Here is an 18,463-nt window from a genome sequence, read left to right on the forward strand (position 1 = left end):
GCTCTGCATGACAGAGTATCTGGACGATATATATAAATGAAAGAAAGCCTGTACTAAAAGATGCTATTGCTGATCTCCTTAAAAAAAATGCTAGTTGCTTGGCTACCACTGACCTGTAGTCAATGACCTGGAAGGAGCATGTGACAAGTTAAGTTAGAGGGAAGCCTAAATGCTTTTTTGTCAGGTTACTGACTCAAAGAATTGAAGATAAACTAGTATTTTCAAATAGGCTAACAACATCCACCACCTACTTATTACCCTTTGTATAGGTTTATATAGAAGTTTAGTTCACATTTTCAGAAATATAATATGAACAAACACCATACATTCTCCCCACTCCCCGATCACTGCTGTATTTACCTTCATAGGTAATGAGCTGTAAGTGCTCATACAGCTGGTGAAGCGGTCCAGAGATCTAAAATCCATATTCTTCTTCCCCTACTTGTAAGGCTTCTGGGACAGATCTGAGTGATTCTGATTTGTCAAAGTCGTCATGTGTCAAGGCTGACCAATCAGAATTGCTCTGATCTGTTCTGCAAGCCCTAAAGAAAGTAGGGGAAGAAGAGCGTGAATTTTGGAAATCCTGGACCACTACACCAGATGCATGGGCACAGACTGCTCATTACCAATGTAGGTAAGTACAGCATGGACTGAGGTGAGAGGTGTTGAGTGTTAGTCCACCTTCTCATTTTCCCTGAAAAGGGGAAGTATCCCTTTAAATAATACAAACAATTTAAACCTTTTTTCTGGAAGATATAAAAAATGTAATATTACAGTAGCCTAACCCCCCCCTACCCCACACTGCAAGGGATAAATGCTAATTTTGTCTAGGGGAATTGGTATAAGCAGTAATGCTCCAATACTTATCTAATTCCTTGCACCTTCAAGCTTCCTCCCTACTGTACGATCGGTACGACAAAGCCTCTTCCATTGCTCTTCGATCGCCGGCTCTCTTACATCATCATGTACAATACAAGACCAGTGGGAGAATAGAGAAGAGCAATGGCTGCCAGGGAAGTGAGGAATAAGTGTTGCTTCTAATTCTAATCCCACTGCACAAAATGACCATTTCAAGCATAATTTTTAAAGCTAGCTGTAGCTTTAAAACCAATGTTGGTTTATACCAGGGATGAGCAGGATGACACTGTGCTTCCTACTTGTGCTGCCTGTTAGATACTGAAATTGAAGTAGAATTGACTACCATTGCGTAATAAAATAAATATATAACAAAGCTTTTGATCCTGTTAATTTAAGTATTCATTCGATAAAGTCCTGCCATACCTGGCAGATTTAAATTTCAGTTCGTGATAACACTGTACAAAACTGTGGTATATAAATGTTATAGGCAAGGCCAGGAGAACAATCCCGCTGACAACACAAACTCCACCGAGTATCCTGCCAGGGACAGATATCGGGTACATGTCCCCATAGCCCACCGTGGTCATGGAAATGATCACCCACCAGCAGGCCGCCGGTATGCTGGAATAATCCTCGTTTTTTGTTTCAAGGTCCAGGCCATGCTCCAAGAGCTGAGAAAGTGCTCCAAATATCGCCATTGCAACACAAATAAACACCAACAGCATGACCATCTCCCGATAGCAGCGTTTCAGAGTGAGGCCCAGTGTCTGCAGGCCTAGGAAGTGTCTGGCAAGTTTTATAACCCAAAATATTCTCATCATCCTTAGGACCCTCAGGGTCACCCCAGCTCTCTGCAATTGGGGGTTTTCGTCAGTGAAAATATTCATGATGACAGAGACATAATAAGGAGTGATGGCCAGCAAGTCAATGATGTTCAAGGGCTTTCTGACAAAGTCACATTTATTCTTTGAGACAATGAACCTGACGATGCACTCTGCCGTGAACCAGCCAATGCAGATAGCTTCAATTATCCTGTGAAAACAAAACACACTGAATTATTTATTTCCATAGGAACATTAAAAGGACATCATTCTCTGAAATAAGATAGTTTTATTTATCATTTTCTAGATTAAGCAACCTATAAAAACCTGCAACACTGCATACTGTAATGTAAATGCATATACATTAAATTAGAGTATAGCTAAAAGGTAAGTATATTGGTTTTATATATATGTTTCATTTTAAGGTGGAGACTAAAAAAAATAAAATGTATAATTTTTAATCTGGTATGAAATATTTAAGTTTACATTTTTATTTCCAGCCAGCAGGTGGAGCAGTAGGCTTTCTTTATGTGTTTTCAAGGCTATCCTTATTTGCTTTGCTGAAAAAAAAGTTCTGTTTGCAGAGCTTCATAGCTCAAGCTGAAATTTACACAGATAACTAAATATGTCTGAGAAGTGCCTCCTTCTGGCTCTTTCCTTTTCTCCTCTTTATCTGCTTGTGAAAATGCTGGACATTTTAAGCAGACAAGGGTCTTAAAATAAACAGCTACTGCTGTACTCTCTCTTGATAAATATCACAGTGCTTTGTGTGCATAGTGCTTTTTGTGTTTTAAATGTTTATTTATATTGTATACAGTCTACATACTAAAAACAGACATGAAATATTAGTTTAAAATATTATAAACTTAAAACTATCTGACCCAAAACAATAATGCTTTCTCTTTATATAGTAAAGAAAAAAATAATATAATATAATATAATATATTATATTATATTATATTATATTATAAACTTAAAAATAAAATTGACCCAAAACAATAATGCTTTCTCTTTATATAGTAAAGAAAGAAAATATAATATAATAGTATATTATAAACTTAAAATAAAATTGACCCAAAACAATAATGCTTTCTCTTTAAATAGTTAAGAAAAAAATATATAATATATTATAATATAATATAATATAATATACTATAATATAATATAATATCATAATATATTATGTTATATTATATTATATTTAATAAAAATCAGTTTAAAAGCATGCAAACTTAAGAAAACTAATTTGACTTAAAACCATTTTAGTTTATTTTTAGACGTTAAAAACAAAACTTTTTTTTTACATAAAGTGTTTTATAAAATATCAGTTTTACGGTATTCCATTTTATTTATAATATTACTTCCCTGTTATTAAAATATAATATTCTAGAATTATAGTAAACATTGCCCTCTTTTATAAAGCAATGTGTAAAACTTTTCCCATGTTCTATTCAGGTGCAAAGCTGCAAATGAGGCAACACCAAAGTGTTAATAGAGCTCAGACTTTGTACATTGCGGGATGTCAACTCTTTGCTCCCCAGTTTTAGTTGCACAGACTTCTGAGGGTCTATTAGTCACTATGTTCTTATTAATAACCAGATTTTATTCTCTTCATCCACCAAACAAATGGTAACCTGCCCTGCAAATTTAAATAATATTGGTGGCTACGGGGAAATAATTCCATTTCTTAGTGAGAACACATTGATACATAAGGATCTTTGTGCATGGAGCCTTAGAAGACTTCACAGGTAATTAGGAAAAGATGAAACCAGGTGGCAAGCTCTGTCATTGCCTTTCGAAGCAGCTCACACATGTCAGCTTCAGAACACAATTATTGTCATAGAATGCAGACTGTCATGATTATTCACTAAAACAATACAGAAAGTAAAGTGCCATACCTATGACAATCAGTCAAATACTTTCTTTTCTAGTTTGCCTCCAGTAATGTAATATTTGACTGATTGTTATGGGTTTTTGCAATGTGCACTTGCTATGTTTATTGAATGACCCTGCATAAGTGAACGAGACAGGTATAGTATCAATTCTAGTATGTACTGTAGCTATGTCATTTGAAATTGGATATAGTTTTTATAATACACAGAATACCCATGTAGCTTACAATGAACCTGCGCTATGACTACAAAGGAGTTTACATAGGGCTGGGGACTCTCGCAGGATTCCTGTTTGGTCTTCCAGGATTCCTCTCAGGATTTCCGGGAATCCCAAGACCCCCACTACTTCCAGAGTTCCCAGTAGGTTGACTTGTTCCCTGTGATGTTGGGGGTGTCCTATGACCAGAAGGATTTTAAACCTATTAGCACCGACAACACGCAGATATGCAGCCTCTTGGCTGGTGGTCCTTGGTGCAGAGCGGCTGAATATTTGCGTGCAATATTGCAAAAACAGCTGTGCTAAGACCACATGCCCTGCACGCTCCCTGCACAGTTACTGGTACTTCAGTCTTTGAAGTAGTTGATGCTTAGTCTTTTTGCCAGCTTACCTATGACCTAAAAGCACTATAATACTTACCTGCTAGTTGCCTGTATTGCCAATCTTGAATAACCTGACAAATGTCTTGCCGGTCTAGACCCCTGCTTGGACCTGACTACTCCCAAGCATACAAAAACCCCTGCCAACTCTATTGTCTACAGTCCTATGAACAGTCTCTGCATCATAGTCTTTCCATTCCAGCCACTCCTTTGGTGGGGCAACCTGGCCATGACCTGGTGCCAGTTTGCAGCAAAGAAAACCAGGATCACTAGGGTTCAAGCCCATCTTCACCAGCAGGAGCTCTGGTGAAAACCAACTGCCAATACATCCAATACCTTGAGTAAGTCCACATCATCTTCTGCGAGGGGTGCACCATGACAGCGCCTAAAAGACCAAATGCCAACTAACATCACTAAAACCTGGGGGTAATGGGAGTGACTCATATGCTCCCTCATACCTGTATGAGTAAACACAGGGTGACTATGTGTTGTTGGTGGTGCTGCCATTAAGGTGATATTTTTGCTTTACCCCTTCTTGGCAAAGCATAGTTTCTTTCTATAAAATCTCCCTTAAAAGTGCTATTATTAGCTAGACATTGTAGACACCAACAAGAAAGAGCAGAAATAAATAAAATGTATTATATATAGTCATCAAACTTATGTTGATCTTGTGGTCATTAAGAGGAGAATTGCTAGCAAATGCCCTTCTGCACAATCATCAAAGCTGGTAACACAGTGTAAAAATGGTTGGGTTGAATAAATAGTCCCCACTTTACACCTCACCTGACCATCCTATTTTACCTGTACCAGCAGCAGCACCACCTATAGTTGAAATGTGGTGGCTCAAAGCTTTATGTAGGGTCTACTTTTAGTCTGCTGTCTATTATGAGCTATACATATGGGCAGGTTAGCATATCTGCAGCACTAGGGTCGTCAGTTGGAATTCCAGCCACAGCACTACCTGCCTAGAGTTTGCATGCTCTCCCTGTATCTGCATGGGTTTCCTCCGGGTACTCCATTTAACTCCCACACAATAAAGACATGCTGGTAGCTTAATTGGCTTCTGTCTAAATTGACCCTTGTATGTGTATGTATGAATGTGAGGTGGGGACCTTAGATTGTAAGCCCTTTGAGGGCAGGGACTGATATGAATGTACAATATAGATGCAAAGTGCTGCATAAATTAATAGTGCTATATAAACACCTGAAAATGTGGACATTTAAAAAATCTATTTCTGATTCACACATGTGCAAATTGGAGCAATTTGGGTTAGATCTCAATCTGCCACAATCCAGTAGATTACAGTAACTCACTTAGGTTGGTTCACACTCCCAAACTCATTCTGAAGTTTCATCTGGATGATCCAGGACAGACCAAATAAGTTCCCTGTAATGGGGGAGCTTTGATCAATGCCAAGCACCACGGACTTTAACCACCACTGATCTGGGGAAGGTATTTCCAATTTAATGACCAGGCCATTCTCTGCTAGTCAGCACAGCGTTAATTTAACCAGCAATTGCTTGAACATGCAACTCTGTACGCAAATGAAATTTATAATTTTTTTTTTTTTTTTACACAAATAGAGCTTTCTTAAGTAGTATTTGATCAAATCTGGGTTTTAAAAAATGTCAGTTAGGGGTCCGATCTGTCCGCCGCAATGTCGCAGTCCTGCTAAAAATCACTGATTGCCGCCATTACTAGTAAAAAAAAAAAAAATTACATAAATCTTTCCCCTAGTTTGTAGATGCAATAACTTTTGCACAAACCAATCAAAATAGGCTTATTGGGATTTTTTTTATCAAAAATATTTAGCATAATACAAATTGGCCTAAAATAATGAAAACATTTAATTTTGTCATTTTTTTTTCTGGGAATGTTAGATAGCAGAAAGTGAAAAATATTGTTTTTTTTCTTTTTTTTTAGAATTGACGCTCCTTTTTGTTTATATCGCAAAAAATAAAAATCATACAGGTAATCAAATACCACCAAAAGAAGGCTCTATTTATGGGGAAAAAAGGACATCAATTTTATTCTGGTACAGCGTCGCATGACCACACAATTGCAGTGCCAAATCGCAAAAAAAAGGCCTAGTCATTAAATCGGTAGTATACTCCGCTATTTCACTTTTGCCTACAGGTTAGCCTATAATAAGACTTACTTGTAGGTAAAATTAATATCTCCTAAACCTGCAAGGTTTAGGAGATATTCGCCCTGCAAGCAGCCGCTTCTTGCCGGAAATTTAACTCCCGAGCCCATGCGCGGGAGTGACGTCATTGCGGCTCCAGCCACTCACAGCGCCGGAGCCACCGAACCCAGAAGAGACGCCGAGGGAACATGACAGCTCCCTCAGCGGCGTCTGGGCGACCGTATGGGGGCTTTGTTCTAAGGTAAGTATTTCATAATGAGCTAGTATGCGAGGCATACTAGCTCATTATGCATTTGTCCTGCAGGGTTTGTTTTTGTTTTTTTTTTTGTGAGGATACAACCGCTTTAAGGGGGAAAATCTTCCCGTCCAGAAGTGGTTAACATTAGAGAACAAATCTAGTGACTAGAATGTGACTAACCAATACTAGCAATGACATAGGCTCCTTTCACACGGCCGCTCCGTGTGAAAGGTCCGCTGCGGGACTTTTTTTTTTTTTTTCCATGGAGCGGATGACATTTCTGTCATCCGCTCCGTGTGCCCGCATATCATCCCATCCGTTTGCGGATGATATACGGACATAATGTAAGTATATGGCACTGCGGATGTCAGCGGATGACACCGCTGACATCCGATTTTCCTTCCTTTCCGTTTTTTACACGGATAGAAAAATGGGGTTCTGTTCCGTTCCAAAAAACGGAACAGAACTGAAAGGAGGAAAATCGGATGTCAGCGGATGGTATTCCGCTGACATCCGCAGTGCCATTCACTTACATTGATGTCCGCAAATCATCCGCAAAAAAATAGGATGATTTGCGGACACACGGAAAGCAGCGGAGCGGCCGTGTGAAAGGACCCTTAATCAATCATAATCTTAACAGACAATATTACCATTTTTACTTGACAAAGAATAAATATATGAATAAATAAATCAATTCTACTGTTTTTTTCAAGAATGTAACGTATTGGGTTTAGTTTACTAAAGGGAAATAGGCTGTCCACCTTATTAGAGTAGTTGCACTTTGTAAGGGAATTTGCCCAGAGCTTAGTAAATAAGGTAAGCTCTGCTGGCTTCCATCGTCTAATCATGTGCAAGCTATTTTTGAACTTCTCCTTGCACCTGATTGGGAAACTTCACCACATTCACTAAGTTCTGGGGCAAATCCCCTTGCAAAGTGAAAAGCCTATTTGCCTTTGGTCAATCAGCTTCAATATGTACAAGATGCTACACATCTTATTTTAGTTGCTAGATGGACAATTGCTAACAAAGTCAGTGACTTATTTATGAGGGTATTGCTGCTATTAATTGTACCACATTCTAATCTTGTACGTAAACAAAGAAAAAGGAAAAAAAACGGACTTTACTGGTGCTAGAGAAGAAGCAAATATGTAAAATCTTAATTCCATTTATTACATGATTAAACCATACAAAGATTAAAATCAAAATGGGAAATAAATCCCAAGCATACGGTCACATCTCTGATAACTATACTGTATACACATAAATATATCATTCAAATGGTTACACATAACTCCTTTGTCTCAAAAAATCCAAGAGGTCAATTTGCTTCTTCAGGACATTTTTTTGGAAACAAAAGAGTATAAACCGATTAGAAAAAAATATAATATAATGCACATACTATGGTACAAACTTTATTTTTATACAACCATAAAGGTAATTATCTGTGCAAACCCACATGTCACTTCAAGCCACTAGTAAGTATACTATAACAAAAACCATAAACAGCAAAGGAATTACTATGGGATACATGCTACCTCATAGGAAAAGAAGGCTATACCCTGCCAATCCCCCTATGACCCCCTCTGAGTTAGTTTGTATCTGTTTAATATATTGATCCAGCCCATATAGCCATAGGCCGCCGTTACCTGCTATCCTCACCTGACATTCTGAAGTGACATGTGAGTTTGCATTGATAATTCCCTTTATGACTGTAAAAAAACATTTGTACTATATGTGTGTAATAAAGGTTTTTATATCTATTTTACAGTATGAATTCAATTTTTTTTTTTTTTTTTTAGTCAGATTAAAGGGAAAAGAGTCCTGAAGAAGCCTGTATACGAAATGTGTTGGCCTGATTTTTTTAATAAAGGAGTTATTGGTAACCATCTGAATGATAGATTTATGTATACAGTGGGTATAGAAAAGAATCACCCCCTTTAAAAATAATCACATTTTGTTGCTTCACAACCTGAAGACAGAAAAATTTTAGTTTTATCCAGCTGTACGGAATGGTCCAGCCAATCATCTGATTTGAATCCATTTGACAATCTAAGGAAAGAACTAAAGATCAGAGTTCATAGAAGAGGCCCACAAAACCTTGAAGATTTAAAGACTGTTTGTGTGGAAGAATGGACCAAAATCTCACCTGAGCAATGCATGCGACTAGTTTCTCCATACAGGAGGGGCCCTGAAGCTGTCATTACCAACAAAGGATTTTCTACAAAGTATTTAATAAATGTCAGTGTTTAATATGTTTCCCTTGTGTCATTCCATTTTATTACACATAACCTAATTTCTGAACTTATTTGTTTTGATTTCTTTGTATGTATGGATTGCCCTGGTTGTTACCATAAAATAAAATAATAGCATTTTTCAAAATATATTTACCTATAAAAATGGTGACGTGGTCAATACTTATTTTACCCGCTGTATCCAAACAAACTGAAGGCTGTAATTAAAACAAAATGTGGTCCAACAAAATACTGACATGGGGGGGGGGGGTGATGCTTTTTCCAACTCTCTTTCTTTTTTTCGCTCACCCTCCATCCCTCTTTCTTTCCTTCTCTCTTTTTTTTCTTTCTCTCTCCCTCCATCCCGCTTTCTTTCCTTCTTGCTTTCTTTATTTTTCTCTCCCTCTTTTTCTTTCTTTCTTTCTTTCTTTCTTTCTTTCTTTCTTTCTTTCTTTCTTTCTTTCTTTCTTTCTTTCTTTCTTTCTCTTTTCTCTCTCCCTCCATCCCTCTTTCTTTCTCCATCCATCCCTCTTTCTTTGTTTTATGTCTCTCCCTCCATCCCTCTTTCTTTGTTTTATTTCTCTCCCTCCCTCCATCCCTCTTTCTTCCCTTCTCTTTTTTTTCTTCTCTCTTTGTTTCTTGCTCTCTCCCTCTCTCTCTGTCCCTCCTTCCCTCTTTCTCTTTTTCTTTCTCTCTCTCTCCATCCCTCTTTCTCCCTTTATTTCCTTCTTTTTCTCTCCCTCTCTCCATCCTTCTTTCTTTCTTTCTCTCTCCCTCCATCCCTTTTACTCTTTTTTCTTTCCCTATATATTACCACATTCTCCACTATATAAATAATCTCAGGCTCTATTTAACCTCACCCATCTAAACCACGCCCATTAGTTTACCATAATTGAAACCACACCCGTTTTTACACTCCCATTAGACCATACCTACAGATGAATGCCCCACCCCTAATTAAAATAATACTCTGCCTATAGGCAAAAAAGTGTCTCTAAACATTTTTTGAGAATGTTGGCAACTATAGTAGAGCTGGGAACTGAAATGAAGAGATCATACTGGTGGAGTCACTAAGAAAGCTGTTAGGTGTTTGCTGAAATTCACTTGCAAGTTATAATTTCATTTTGGGCTGACACAACCTTTAAAGTACACCTGTCATGAGAAAGATATGTATGGTTTCTTTTCTGGCCTCTCTTGAAAATGCTAACTACCTACCTATCACACTGATGCTTTGTGACATGAGTTTCATAGGCACTCCAGGCTATGATTGGAAAGGTCAGCGATCTGTGTGTTACGTTCCTCCAGGGAGTCCCTGAAAAGGTGAAAGGTCTTTGTCCTTTGGAAAGCCTCATAAAGGTGTCAAGTTTTTGTTGCAAGGCCATAGTTCCATGTTGTGACTTCTCACAGTTTTAGTTTACATCTTATATTTTAAGGTTATACTATTTTACATACATTCGAGGGTATGTGATTAATATTTATATATCAGCTTTCTGTTGCATAAATTCTTAGGTAACAGCTGGTTGAACGCTGTCTAGTCTATCCACTGAGATGCCAGTGGTGGAACTAATACAAAGCTTCTATGGGATTGAGAGAGAAGAGTATCCATAATTAGATTCTTCAGTCTTCAGACAATCCCACCAGAATCTTATTTCATGATTCCTGTAAGCTTGAACGAATATACTGTAAGTAAATCCGAAAAAAACACAACATTTTTAGTATCTACTTAAAATTGTAATAACTTAAGGTGTTACTAAACCCAGGAGCCTGCATTCACTATATCTGGTCTCCCACAGTACACAGAACATGGAAATGCAATAGTTTAAGTAAATATAAACTGCTAAATACCTTTTCTCATCAGCAGTATATAGCAGTCTTGTGACTTCTATCAGTGTCTGGCCGAGCATTGGTTAAAGCTTACAAGCTTTAACCAATGCTCAAGTGGCCACTTGTTTGTATTTTGATTATATTGGTCAGGCAATGCACTGCCACGTTTGCTGCCATAGTGTTATGTGCTGGGTGTTCAGTGCGCCCCTGTACCTTTAAGGAGGGCTGGGCTCCTTTCAGGCTCACCTGACCTCTGCCTATCTATTAAAATGCATGTGCTCCCACTGTGGAGACTCCCAGAAATTAGAGGTAGGGACTACAGAAATCAGGGTACCTTGACGGGGCCTGTAGCTTACGCATGTATTTGCAAATTTGTGCAGTCTAACCCCTGTTCTTAACACATATTGTTAGACAGGTCAATTCGGTTGGTCGCTGGCTGGTTGGTAAGTTTGAGCATGGAAATCTCTTTGTATATGCTTGACTGGTTAAAGCTTGTAGGAGGAGTTTTCATTCCACTCTGACTTTCCTATGAGGCTGCAGGACCCTTGACCCTCTGTCTGGACTGATTGGCCCTGTGCTGATTACATGCCCCCTCCCAAAACAAATTTCTAGCAATACACACCAAACTGAGCATTTGCAGAATGCCCCCAAGGCTCTGTTCTATCAGCAGATGGGTTGGGGACTGTGGAAGAAGGGGAGGATCAGAGAAGACAGGATCATATGGCCTTTTTACACAATGCGCAGGATTAACCCCTTAGGTTCCACAGTGAGTATAAGAAGCATGTTTTTCTGCAACCAGCGACGTTGCTTATGCGCCCAGCCCCTGCTGCTCATGGCTCCAAGCTCCCACTCTTTGCCAGCCACGAGGTATGATATCTCGCAGCTCCCCCCCCCCCCCCTGCAGCTTGCCACCTCTGTGGAATCCTGCCATCAAGCACATTTTATGTTAATGGCAACTCTGATGGCCACATTTTGTTGTGCCCATCAGAGTGAACCTTAACATAAAATATGCCTATCAGTATGCCCCTTAACAAAATTTGCCTATCAGCGTGCTCCCTTAACATAAAATAAAGGGTATGCTGGGACAAAAAATGTGCCCATCAGTGTGCCCCTTAATATAATATCAACTAAATTTGTCCCACCCCAGCAGCTTTAAAATTGCACACGCAATTGTACAACAATGACAAACGACTTAAATTTTACTATCCATGTGTGATGCTTTAAATGCCTTTACAAGTGACTACTTTAAGTTTACACAGGAGGCCTAGTACTAGAATTACTGCCCATGATCTGATGTTCTTGGTGATACCTCAAAGTTGCAGGCATCATCCCAGGACAGGCGCGGCCCCCTTCAAAAATGCTGCCTAAGGCAAGTGCCTTGTTTGCCTCATGGTAGATGTGTCCCTAATGGCCATCAGCGTGCCCCTTAACATAAAAAAGGGGCATGCTGATGGGCACGTATTATGTTAAGGGGGCACTCTGATGGGGACACCTGATGTAAAGGGGCACTCTGATGGCCACACCTGATGTGATGGGGACACCTCATGTAAGGTGGCACCTTGATGGGGACACCTGGGGTAAAGGGGCACTATGATGGGGACACCTAATGTAAAGAAGCAATCTGATGGGCATACCTCATGTGATGGGAACACCGGATGTAAAGGGGCACTCTGATGATGAAGCCTAATGTAAGGGGGCACTCTGATGGGGACAAATGATGTAAGGGGGGGCACATGGATGAGAGACACTAGGGGGGCCTTCTGATGCAAAAACCTGATGTACAGTGCCTTGCGAAAGTATTCGGCCCCCTTGAACTTTGCGACCTTTTGCCACATTTCAGGCTTCAAACATAAAGATATAAAACTGTAATTTTTTGTGAAGAATCAACAAGTGGGACACAATCATGAAGTGGAACTAATATTTATTGGATATTTCAAACTTTGTTAACAAATAAAAAGCTGAAAAATTGGGCGTGCAAAATTATTTAGCCCCTTTACTTTCAGTGCAGCAAACTCTCTCCAGAAGTTCAGCGAGGATCTCTGAATGATCCAATGTTGACCTAAATGACTAATGAAGATAAATAGAATCCACCTGTGTGTAATCAAGTCTCCGTATAAATGCACCTGCACTGTGATAGTCTCAGAGGTCCGTTTAAAGCGCAGAGAGCATCATGAAGAACAAGGAACACACCAGGCAGGTCCGAGATACTGTTGTGGAGAAGTTTAAAGCTGGATTTGGATACAAAAAGATTTCCCAAGCTTTAAACATCCCAAGGAGCACTGTGCAAGCGATAATATTGAAATGGAAGGAGTATCAGACCACTGCAAATCTACGAATACCTGGCCGTCCCTCTAAACTTTCAGCTCATACAAGGAGAAGACTGATCAGAGATGCAGCCAAGAGGCCCATGATCACTCTGGATGAACTGCAGAGATCTACAGCTGAGGTGGGAGACTCTGTCCATAGGACAACAATCAGTGGTATACTGCACAAATCTGGCCTTTATGGAAGAGTGGCAAGAAGAAAGCCATTTCTTAAAGATATCCATAAAAAGTGTCGTTTAAAGTTTGCCACGAGCCACCTGGGAGACACACCAAACATGTGGAAGAAGGTTCTCTGGTCAGATGAAACCAAAATCGAACTTTTTGTTAACAATGCAAAACGTTATGTTTGCTGTAAAAGCAACACAGCTCATCACCCTGAGCACACCATCCCCACTGTCAAACATGGTGGTGGCAGCATCATGGTTTGGGCCTGCTTTTCTTCAGCAGGGACAGGGAAGATGGTTAAAATTGATGGGAAGATGGATGGAGCCAAATACAGGACCATTCTGGAAGAAAACCTGATGAAGTCTGCAAAAGACCTGAGACTGGGACGGAGATTTGTCTTCCAACAAGACAATGATCCAAAACATAAATCAAAATCTACAATGGAATGGTTCACAAATAAACATATCCAGGTGTTAGAATAGCCAAGTCAAAGTCCAGACCTGAATCCAATCGAGAATCCGTGGAAAGAACTGAAAACTGCTGTTCACAAACGCTCTCCATCCAACCTCACTGAGCTCGAGCTGTTTTGCAAGGAGGAATGGGCAAAAATGTCAGTCTCTCTATGTGCAAAACTGATAGAGACATACCCCAAGCGACTTACAGCTGTAATCGCAGCAAAAGGTGGCGCTACAAAGTATTAACTTAAGGGGGCTGAATAATTTTGCACACCCAATTTTTCAGTTTTTTATTTGTTAAAAAAGTTTGAAATATCCAATAAATTTCGTTCCACTTCATGATTGTGTCCCACTTGTTGATTCTTCACAAAAAATTACAGTTTTATATCTTTATGTTTGAAGCCTGAAATGTGGCAAAAGGTCGCAAAGTTCAAGGGGGCCGAATACTTTCGCAAGGCACTGTAAGTGGGCACTCTGATGGGAATACCTGATATAAAGGGACAGTATAATGGGGACACCTGATATAAAGGGGTACTCTGATGGTTGCAACTGATTTATGGGGATAGTCTGATAGGGGCGCCCAATGTAATGAATTACTCTGGTAGGGGCACCTAATGTAAGGGGGAACACTATTGGGGACATTTACATTCACAGAGTATTACCAGATGTGTGGAGAAAACAGTAACAAAAGCGCCAGAGAGCGTGGCTTGCGCCAAAAAAAGGAAAGTAGACACGTACAATCTTTCAAAAAGCATGTAGGCTGACCTGGGTTTCTGATTAGAAAACAAAGCCTGGTGTACAATTTGAGTGCAATAGATGCACCCAATAATAAACGCTTAGTAAAAATAATATGGAATATCAATTTACTAAATCAAAAGAGTATGATAAAATTGCTTTTAACCACTTGCCGACCAGTCACTGGGACTGTACTGCGGCAAAGTGGCTCGATTCCATCCAGCGACGTAGGACTCCTCCCCTTGTGGGCGGCGCTCGCACGCCGCCGGAGGCTCGCTCCCGCTGTTTTCAGTCACAGCGGGAGTCGGGCCAGGGGACGAGCAGTGGCGATCGCCGCTGCTCTTCCCCGATCATCGGGGAATCGAGTTTGGAGATCCGCCCGCTTGTGTAAACAAAGCGGGCGGATCTCCTAAGTGACAAACAGTGACAGATTGCAGGGTTCAGCGTAGCTGAACCTGCGATCTGTCCCTGTGTCACTCAGTCACCTCCCCCCACACACGTTAGTAAGCACCAGGCATACATTAACCCCTCCCTCTCCAATAAAATTAACCCCTTCCCTGCCAGTGTCATTTTTACAGTAACAGTGCATATTTATAGCACTGATTACTGTAGTAATGTCACTGGTACCCCCAAAAGTGTCAAAAATGTCAGTCAAGGGTCCGATCTGTCCGCCGCAAAGTTGTAGTGCCGCAAAAAAAATCGCAGATTGCCGCCATCACTCGTTAAAAAAAAAAACACCAAAAATGACAGAAATCTTTCCCTTAGTTAGTAAACGCAATAACTTTTGCGCAAACCAATCAAAATACGCTTATTGTGATTTTTTTTACCAAACATATGTAGCAGAAAACAAATTGGCCAGAAATTTAAAAAAATTTAGATTTTTACATTTTTTTGGGGGGGAATTTCATATAAAAAAATTTGAAAAATATTGTTATTTTTTAAAAATGTACGCTCTTTTTTTGTTTATAGCGCAAAAAGTAAAAATTGCACAGGTGATCAAATACCACCAAAAGAAAGCTCTATTTGTGGGAAAAAAAGGACGTAAATTTTGTTTGGGTACGGCGTCGCACGACCGCGCAATTGTCAGTTAAATTCGCACAGTGCCGAATCGCAAAAAGTGGCCTGGATGTAAGACAGCAAAATCCTCCGGTGGTAAAGTGGTTAAATGTGTCTCTCCAGTATTTGTATTGTAATAAAATGTTTGCTTGACTTTTCTAAGTAGGTCATCTAAACTGCCCACACTGCATTGTGAAATGTCTTTATTATGTTCAGCGTTAAGAAATAATACATTTTACATTTTATTAAGTTTCTCTTTACAGGTAAAAGACAGTAAATATAAAAGATTGTACATGTAACAAGCAGGCACTACCCTTGAGAAAGTTAATTACAATTTTGCAGGGTCATTTTATTGCTCTGCTGTAATCAGAGGCAGACTGGCAACTATCAGCCCAGTGGGCAAGTACAAACCAGAGGCTCATGGTGCAGTGCCTCTGCCCCTTCCCACTCTCCTGTCCTCCTCCTGACCCCCATCCAGGCTGAAGCCCTGCTCCAGGTACTCTCTACTTACCGGCTGACTCCGGGTTCCAAACCTAGCCAGCAGGGGGCTGTTTGGGGGAACTGGGACAGCTTGGTTAGGGCTGGCCAGGGGAGGAGAGTCTCAAGTGAGGCATGGAACCGGCCTCTGCTCAGACACAGTTTACACCATCCCTTCTGGGGAGGGAGGCCTGTGCTCTGTCCTAGTCTTCATCCCGCACTCAGTAGGTCAGTGGCAGAGACTTTTTACTTCTCTTCACCAGGAATCCTAGTTGGACATGTCTGTGGCAGAAGCAGGGCAGCCTTTTACAGGACATCAGACAGCCCAGGGCCCCCCTGGCCAAATCCTCCCCTGGCTGTAATCAACCTGGCATAAATTGTTGTCCTGTTTTTTTAATGCTGTTACCACACACATAGTTATTCAGAGGATGCCCATCCTCCCCTCTGTCTTTAGCTGTGCCCCATATGCAGTGTTGGGGTAGTTACTCAAAAAATGTAACTAGTTACTAGTTGCTAGTTACTTCTGTAAATTGTAACAAGATTACTTTACTAGTTACTGCATTTGAAAAGTAACTTCACTACTTATTACTTTACTTTCCTCTTTCTTAAAGCGGAGTTCCACCCTAAATTTATACTTACCTCCATCTTCTCGCTCCGGGTCACCTGAAAAACAAATGGATAATCGCAATTTTTTCTTTTTTTTTTTTACTTACCTCGTATAGAAGAAAATATACTTACCTTACTTCCTTCTTCCTCCCCTCGGCAGCCACGGCGATTCGTCACTTCCTGGCTTTGCAATGATTCCTGGGAGCTGAACGTCATCGCTCCCAGGAATCAATGCGCCTGCACCGGCCCCGCCGTCACTTCCGGTGCGCTTGCGTCATTCCCTTCTAAACAGCTTCTGGGCATGCCCAGAAGCTGTGGAGGGATGACGCGCGCGCAGCGGAAGTGACGGCGGGGCCGGTGCAGTGCATCGTGGGACCGAAGAAGACGGAAGAGGACGCAGAAGAGGATCGCGCTGGCTTCAAGCTGCCCACACCTGAGATGGCAGCGCTGGACAATACTTTTTCAAGGTGAGTATTTCTCCTAAAAGGTAAGTGCAACCCGGGACAGATCAGAGGGTAGCCATTGTGAAATGTACTAGCCCTGATTGTCCCGGGGGTGTTTTTATTAAAAAATGTATTCCCAGGGTGGAACTCCGCATTAATTGACCGTGTAGAAGAAGATACATGATACTCTTTCTGCATAGAGTTTATTGTATAAACACAGGCTTTGGGAAACATGAGAACAAAACCTGAAAAAACAGAATAAAACATAAAGTGCAACAAAAAGTCATAAACTTCCTCCCTCTCTATTCTTCGAAATAACGATTGTATCGCACGGCTTGGGTAACGCAGGAAAGCGCGTTCCTATAGCCTAGTAAAGTAGTGTAGTTACTTCCTATAGCCTAGTAAAGTAGTGTAGTTACCAATATTAGTATTGTAACTAGTTACTTTACTTAGTTACCAAAAAAGTAATGTAGTTACTGTAATCAGTTACTTTGTAACTAGTTACCCCCAACACTGCCCATATGAAGTTTAAAGCTATTTTAAATGGGAAAAGGATCAACCCTTCCACGGAGTGTCAGAGTGTGTCTGCTCTCTCCACCACATACCTTCCTTTTGGCCTATCACTATGATAGACTACTTTTTGGATGGTAAGAAAATGTGGGAGGAGATAGTACGAAAAAAAATGAAAACTGAACAAATAGTTACTTTTAAAGAGATCTTGTTAGGTCTCTAAATGTTTTATACCAGCAGATCCCTTCAATAGAAAACAGCTAGTCTCATCTTTCAACTTCCCCATTTTACTGCAGGACTCATCAGTTACATTGGAGGAAGGAGCAAATGCATGGCAAGAGACATAGACTTCCACTACTACTGGAAATGTTGACTGCTGAAAAGGCTTTCCAAGGTTGCAGCACTGGAACGGAGGATAGGTTGGAGAAACAGGCCTCTGGAGAGGGGAATATATGCTGTATTCAATTGGAGGGACCTGCTGTGTTGAAACATTTAGGATACGTGCACACCACCTCAGGAGGGACATACAATGTAATTGCAGGTGTATTTTTGTTCCTGAGAGACACAATCGCAGTGTACATCCGCCCATAGCAATGAATGTCTATGTGCTAGCTATAAACACGAGCACAAGCGTAAATCCATTGTGCGTGTCCAGGAATTTACGCCTGTGTTTATGCAAGCACTATATACAGTATCTCACAAAACTGAGTACACCTCTTAAATTTTTGTAAATATTTTATTATATCTTTTCATGTGACAACACAGAAGCATTGGCGCTTTGCTACAATGTAAAGTAGTGAGTGTACAGCTTGTATAACAGTGTAAATTTGCTGTCCCATCAAAATAACTCAACACACAGCCATTAGTGTCTAGACCGCTGGCAACAAAAGTGAGTACACCCCTAAATGAAAATGTCCAATTTGGGCCCAATTAGCCATTTTCCCTCCCCGGTGTCATGTGACTCGTTAGTGTTAGAAGGTTTTAGGTGTAAATGGGGAGCAGGTGTGTTAAATTTGGTGTTATTGCTCTTACTCTCTCATATTGGTCACTGGAACTTCAACATGGCACCTCATGGCAAAGAACT

The 18,463-nt window shown here is 40.4% G+C and overlaps 1 protein-coding gene across 2 annotated transcripts in view; it reads right to left on the reverse strand.

Annotated features, from left to right (window-relative positions):
- Positions 1 to 818: 818 nt before the first annotated feature.
- KCNG3 (potassium voltage-gated channel modifier subfamily G member 3) overlaps positions 819 to 18,463 on the reverse strand; it is a 79,609-nt gene continuing 61,964 nt past the window's right edge. For both annotated transcript variants that reach the window (XM_082251805.1, XM_082251804.1), the window contains exon 2: positions 819 to 1,890. In XM_082251805.1, coding sequence (XP_082107931.1) covers positions 1,245 to 1,890 — 646 coding nt within the window. In that variant the 3' untranslated portion in view covers positions 819 to 1,244. The remainder of the gene's footprint in view (positions 1,891 to 18,463) is intronic.

This window comes from Pelophylax lessonae (assembly GCF_965119305.1).
Source record: "Pelophylax lessonae genome assembly, chromosome: 3".
Classification (NCBI taxonomy): Eukaryota; Metazoa; Chordata; class Amphibia; order Anura; family Ranidae; genus Pelophylax; species Pelophylax lessonae.